This window comes from Gracilinanus agilis, chromosome 5 (assembly GCF_016433145.1).
Source record: "Gracilinanus agilis isolate LMUSP501 chromosome 5, AgileGrace, whole genome shotgun sequence".
NCBI lineage: Eukaryota > Metazoa > Chordata > Mammalia > Didelphimorphia > Didelphidae > Gracilinanus > Gracilinanus agilis.
The window spans coordinates 16,821,505-16,828,117 of record NC_058134.1 but is presented as its reverse complement, the minus strand read 5'-3'; the positions used below and the strand labels follow the sequence as shown (position 1 = coordinate 16,828,117).

The 6,613-nt window shown below is 40.6% G+C and overlaps 1 protein-coding gene across 1 annotated transcript; it reads left to right on the top strand.

The window, feature by feature from the left end:
• Positions 1-449: 449 nt before the first annotated feature.
• Positions 450-5,347, top strand: HNRNPA2B1 (heterogeneous nuclear ribonucleoprotein A2/B1; the record flags this gene model as incomplete). Its single annotated transcript, XM_044678863.1, has 10 exons — positions 450-590; positions 733-879; positions 1,101-1,311; positions 1,469-1,570; positions 1,648-1,728; positions 2,274-2,336; positions 3,719-3,838; positions 4,068-4,190; positions 4,585-4,669; positions 4,836-5,347. Coding segments are annotated over 9 exons (1,050 nt in total), but the record flags the coding sequence as incomplete, so codon positions are not given.
• Positions 5,348-6,613: the final 1,266 nt, after the last annotated feature.

The following is a 6,613-nucleotide window of genomic DNA, read 5'->3' as shown; positions in this document are numbered from 1 at the left end:
TTTGGAAAGCCTTAAAGAACTAGTTTCAAGATGGGATTAGGGCTCCCATGGCCTGGATTTTTTTTTTTTTTTCAGAATCTTTGTAAGAAGCTAATACAATTTCCACTGCACAAAATAAGCAGATAAACTAGTTACGACTCTTCAGCAATTGTCAGGCCTCTAGTTTGAGTTTAGTAAATAGCTGTGACAAATTTTACAGGTTCCTTTTCCCTCCTAAACTGATCTGCAACTTTTAAATAAGGGGGCAGCCTCCCTCCGTTGATGGCGCAGACTTGGCCCCCTTGGTTTCTTTTAACAGCCACTAGAGGGCAGCCGAGAGAGAAGCCGAGGTGGAAATTCATCACCCTTCAGCTACTAAGTTACATCTTGTAGGCTGGAAACACAAAAGCCTCTCTAGGCCCTGGCGCAGTGCTTAAAGGGACTTGAAGTAGGGGAGAGCCTGAATGTAATCCCGCTGCTTCCACTATGTTTGTTTGCAGAGAGAAAAGGAACAGTTCCGCAAACTGTTTATTGGAGGCCTGAGCTTTGAGACCACAGAGGAGAGTTTGAGAAACTACTACGAACAATGGGGGAAGCTCACAGACTGTGTGGTAAATCTGTCTTTGAATTCCTACTTGCCCACACGAGCTTAAAAGCAAAACTTTGACCTAGTTTAATGGAACCAAAAGGTGTGTGGCCCGCAGCTTGCTTTACCTCTTTACTGGGTCATAGACTTCGCTTTCTGTTTTCTAGGTAATGAGGGATCCTGCCAGCAAAAGGTCAAGGGGATTCGGTTTTGTAACATTTTCATCTATGGCTGAAGTGGACGCAGCCATGTCTGCCAGACCTCATTCAATTGATGGAAGAGTGGTTGAACCCAAAAGAGCAGTAGCCAGAGAGGTGAGCAGAGGGAGTCCATTTTCTATGCCAAACTCCCAAGGCCTCCGGAGCTCTCCCAGCTCTTCCAGCTCTTGGTTTTGATACTTTTTTTTCTTTTGGACAGGACAGAGAATCCAGTACCATGGGGGGGGGCAATCAAACTACCTGCTTGGGTTTCATAGCAAGAAACATGTTCCTTAGGTGAATTTTATGCTTCATTTACAAATCACTTTCTCTCCTAGGAATCTGGGAAACCTGGTGCTCATGTTACTGTGAAGAAACTGTTTGTTGGTGGAATTAAAGAAGACACTGAGGAACATCACCTTAGAGATTACTTTGAGGAATATGGGAAAATTGATACCATTGAAATAATTACAGATAGACAGTCTGGTAAAAAAAGGGGCTTTGGTTTTGTTACATTTGATGACCATGATCCTGTGGATAAAATTGTATGTAAGTAAATTACATCTTTTATTTTTTATGTAGTATCTTTGGAATTTTTGCTTTGTGGCCCTTTGCCTTCTAAAGCATTGAACTTTTCTCCAAATTAAAAAGAGACACAAAATGCAGGATGCTGGTCGATTCTCACATTTTGAAACTTGTGTTTCAGTGCAAAAATACCACACCATCAATGGCCATAACGCAGAAGTAAGAAAAGCTTTGTCTAGACAAGAGATGCAGGAAGTTCAGAGCTCTAGGAGCGGAAGAGGAGGTAGCTTGGCTCTCTGTTAACCCCAGGTTATGGGTCACTGGGTATATTAATATGCTAATTGGAACAATTGTTTACAGGAAACTTTGGTTTTGGGGATTCTCGTGGTGGTGGTGGAAATTTTGGACCAGGCCCAGGAAGCAATTTTAGAGGAGGATCTGGTAAGTCTGGCTATACCTTTTGTCACAAACAGGCTAAAAAAAAGTAGGGAATAAAACTCATTTCCATAGTTTTTCTCTTTGACTCAACCCTTGTCAGTCAAACTAATAGCACAGTCTTACTCCCAGGACATTGGAAAGACAAATCCTGTTTAAAATGGAATGCTGTAAGCATTTGCTGCCTGCTTAGTAAGAATTTGTAGCAGTGGCTGTTGGGGTGTTCAAGAACTGGCCTTTAGGTCATCCCATTTTCTCTTGTAAGCAAAGAAGCCTGGCAGTTAATGAAAAGATTAGGAGGAGGGTATTCCACAAAGATCTAAAAGAAATTGCTAGAACATTTAATGAATTCGGAGTCATTTTAGATCCGAGTTGCCTTCTGAGGTATAAAAGCAATATAAGTCACCACCATAGTTATGGATCTTGAGAATACTTGGGTAAAAATGAGAAGGGGGCGGTATTAGGACACAGGTAGAAGGAGAGAAGTTTGGTAAAGCTGAGAGCAGCCAGCACACCCTGGGGTGCTTGACCTTCCTTTTTTGTTTCTCCAGACGGATATGGAAGTGGCCGTGGATTTGGAGATGGTTACAATGGATACGGAGGAGGTCCAGGAGGTTAGTTTGAAGTTGCTGGTTTAGGGGGGTGGGGGTCCCCTCCTTAATATGCCTGCTTGTGTAGTATGTGGCTTTTTTTTAAAAGGTCTCCTTGGTGTAGGTAGGAAGTGCTTTGAGCAAGCTTTCCCATACTTGTTTTTCTCCCCAGCTGAGTAAGTATTCTGTTGTAAGAATTTGATATGTATCCTCCTGGTACTGAAATGAAGATATTTAGCTCAGCAAATCATTGTTAGTCCCAGCAACAGAAATAGATGTAAACCATTTCAGTGTAGAACGTAAAAAAGACCCCGAACTAGTGACTTGAGGTCAGAAACTCTCATCCTCAATCTTGGCTCCACTCTCCCAGCCTGTTTACTTCATAAAGACTCAGGATAGAGAAAAGGGATTCTGAGCATAGTCGCCGCTTTGACAGAACTTCAGGTTCCTAAAGAAACTGTATATCAATGTTACTTAATAAAGAGAAGTAATTTTAAAGAATGGCTCCAGAAAGAGCCAGCCACCTTGTTATTTTAAACCTTTGTATGGAAGATAAGGTCTATGCTCTGCCATGGAGTTTCAGTCCCACAAGTAGTTGAGGTGTGTTTTTTTTTTTACTCAGCAAAGATAGAGTTCTGCCCATTTTATATTCATTAGAAAAAGCCTTTACCCTCTAGTGATGTAGGCTTCTGTTTTTAAAAATTGGAGGGTCTCAAGGTCAATGTGTAAAATGGTCCTGACAAGAGCATTTTTTTTTTAATGCATCTTGGTGTGATTCTTAAAGTGATGTCTTTAAAAATCAGTTTCCGTTTTTGACCTCACTTGCAAATATTTTGGTAGGACATTTTCTGTAATAAATCACTGTGCTTTAGGCATTCCCCCCTCTTGTCCTCATTATTCAAGGAAGTAGACAGTCCAGATTATTGAATTAGAGAACGGTGAGCTGAAGATGTGAGAGTAAGAAATGACTTAGTTGGAATCTGGATATTTGCTGCTTCTCACATGGACAATATCTAGCAAGAAAATTGGGCTTATCCAGAGCTAAGGGGGAAAAGGGAAAAATCTAGGAACAGCCAGTACTGACCCCAGCCCCCACCCCTTTTTAACCCTTTTCCTTGGGAAAGAATGTCTTATTTTGCTGACATTTCTCTGATAGCCTGCAGTTGCTGTCCAAAATAGGGAAGAAGCTTTTATTTCGAGGGCAAGGAAAAACTTCCTTTGTTTGTCTATGGTCTCTCACCTAGGCGAGAGCCCAGGTGAGAGAAGACAATAACTTTCTGACTGCAAAAGTTAAGTAGAAAACCCTCAAATAGCACTTTGTTGTAGATCGGTATTCTTCCTCAGACTCAACAGTTCTCTGACTTTGAAGCTATTAAGCAATTACTGAAAGGCTTATTTTATAATAGGTGGCAATTTTGGAGGTAGTCCTGGTTATGGAGGAGGAAGAGGAGGATATGGTGGTGGAGGACCTGGCTATGGCAACCAGGGTGGGGGCTACGGAGGTGGTTATGACAACTATGGAGGAGGTAATCAATTCATGTGAAAACTTTATGTGGGGAAGGAATATGGATTTGGAATGAAAAATGCCTTAACTCTTGAATTGACACTGTCCTTCTAGAAGGGTAGAGAGGCATTGCTATTTGTTGTAGTTACTTTGGAGGTTTGTCTCAAACATTCCCGTGTGTGTAGTGTATACGTTAAAGTGAAAGCACTTTCCTTGGACGTGACTACTGTTAATTGTCTGATGTTTAACAGGCAATTACGGAAGTGGGAACTACAATGATTTTGGAAACTATAATCAACAACCTTCAAACTATGGTCCAATGAAGAGCGGAAACTTCGGTGGTAGCAGGAACATGGGGGGACCATATGGTGGAGGTACCGAACACAAATCCCGATTGCCTCTTGCCCTCTTTTGTGTAGCCCAGCCTGAGGCCAGCCCCAGAGCCCAGGGATTCTCAGACAGCAGCTTCTTCCCTTAGAAAGCATCCCTTGTAGAGGAGCCCTGCTGCTGGGACTGGGCTAGCCCAAGGCTCCTGTCATCTCTGCACCTGTTCTGGGCTGAAGCTGTGAAACCCTAGTGACTTGTAGCAGATTGGGGGGAAGAGGGAGGGTGGCACAGGGAAGTGTTTCTCTGAGAGTTTCATGCCCAAAAGGTCCTTAGGAAGGAGCCAGCAATCCCTCTCCTAGGAAGTGGGGGAAATAATTGTTTGTTCCTCATTCACCTGTGGGCCATGATGGAGCTCACTTTCTTTCTGTCTTAAAATTGTAGGAAACTATGGTCCAGGAGGAAGTGGGGGAAGTGGAGGTTATGGAGGGAGGAGCCGATATTGAGCTTTTCTGCCTGTTTGCCATGGGTAAGTGGAATTTTGTTTTGAGAGTATTACAGTTGCTATTTCTCTTGGGAGACCTAGCTGCAGGAGTAAAAGCTTTTTAGGCTCATGTTATCTTTCCTTTAAAAACTGGTTAGATGGATAATTTCATAACCTATTTTTTTTTTACTCTTTACTTCTGTTGAAACAGGCTTCACTGTATAAATAGGAGAGGATGAGAGCCCAGAGGTAACAGAACAGCTTCAGGTTATCGAAATAACAATGTTAAGGAAACTCTTATCTCAGTCATGCATAAATATGCAGTGATATGGCAGAAGACACCAGAGCAGATGCAGAGAGCCATTTTGTGAATGGATTGGATTATTTAATAACATTACCTTACTGTGGAGGAAGGATTGTAAAAAACACAAAAAACACAAAAAAATGCCTTTGAGACAGTTTCTTAGCTTTTTAATTGTTGTTTCTTTCTAGTGGTCTTTGTAAGAGTGTAGAAGCATTCCTTCTTTGATAATGTTAAATTTGTAAGTTTCAGGTGACATGTGAAACCTTCTTTTTTAAGATTTTTCTCAAAGTTTTGAAAAGCTATTAGCCAGGATCATGGTGTAATAAGACATAACGTTTTCCTTTAAAAAATTTAAGTGCGTGTGTAGAGTTAAGAAGCTGTTGTACATTTATGATTTAATAAAATAATTCTAAAGGAAATTGTGTAATTATAGACTTTTTATTTTAAACTAAGTTAAGGAGGGGGTAGTATATAATTAAGTCCATTGCTAAGCTTATTGTTACGTATGTAAATTTAAATGCTGATCAGAAAAGTGTGTTGTCTGCAATTCATCAGGATAAAAGTATCTAGATAACTGAAGGGCTATCTCTGCAAAGAGAAACACCTTTTTAGATCTTTTAGATGCTGCTTCTTCAATGCAAGGAAATATCCCCAGCGAGGTACTCTTCCAGGGACACAGGTCTAGTACAAGAGAACTCTTGACGGGCTACTAAAATCAGATCAGCCAGTCTTAACAAACTGGGCTGTGTTTCTACAAAACTTTTAACTGCCGTAGTTTTAGAAGGATGCCATCGAAAGCTGAGGGGGTGTGTAGAGAAAAATAGTTCTAAGCATCAGTTAAACTTCTTTAGGTAAGATCTTATTTACTTTTCCTTTCTTAATTGTTCCAAAAAAAAAAAAAAAGATAAAACTAATACTATATGACAGTCTACTATGTCAGTATAGTGGTTATTTCTATGTAGTTTAACATAGCAATAAATTGAGTTAACCATTATCAACTCAAATAATTGTGTGAATCCTGTTTTCCAATATATTATTAAATTACATTTGGGGGCTTGGGACTTTGGGGGTGGGGGGGGTTGGTTTTCATTTCTTTCTTAGTTTTTTGTTTTGTTTTTTTTTTCCTCCGTGATGAAGATTCCGGTACTTTAACATATCATTTTTTTCCCTGCTGGAATTTAGCATTGATATGAACCAAGGACAAGCATAGTCTGCTGCCCCAGGGACTCTAAAAGTGCTGCCTTTCAACAACTGAGGCAAGCAGGTGATGATTAAAGTCAAGCTTTTCTTGGGGTTCCTTCAGTTGGTGTTGGTAGCAAAAACAAAAACAAACAAACAAAAACAGAAGGAAGAAAATCTCTCCTTTGAAGGAAGGACATCAGAGCTGGGGTTGTTTGTTGGGTTTTCCCCTAATAACCAAAGGTAGTTTTCCAGTTACATATAATGTCTTAGAATTTCTCTAGATTATAAATAAACCACATGTTTTTCCCCATGCCCCAAGCAGCAGAATTGAGTTGGAGGAACCTATGGCAGACATTGATTTTTTTTTTTTTTTTTCCCATAAAGTACCACTGTCAAACCAGTGTAGGTTGAGCTCCATTCATCAGCCCACAGGTCTTCTAGGTTGGTTACATGGGAAAACAGGTTTTCTGTCTGTGATTGAACCCTAGGCTTTATGCCTGGAT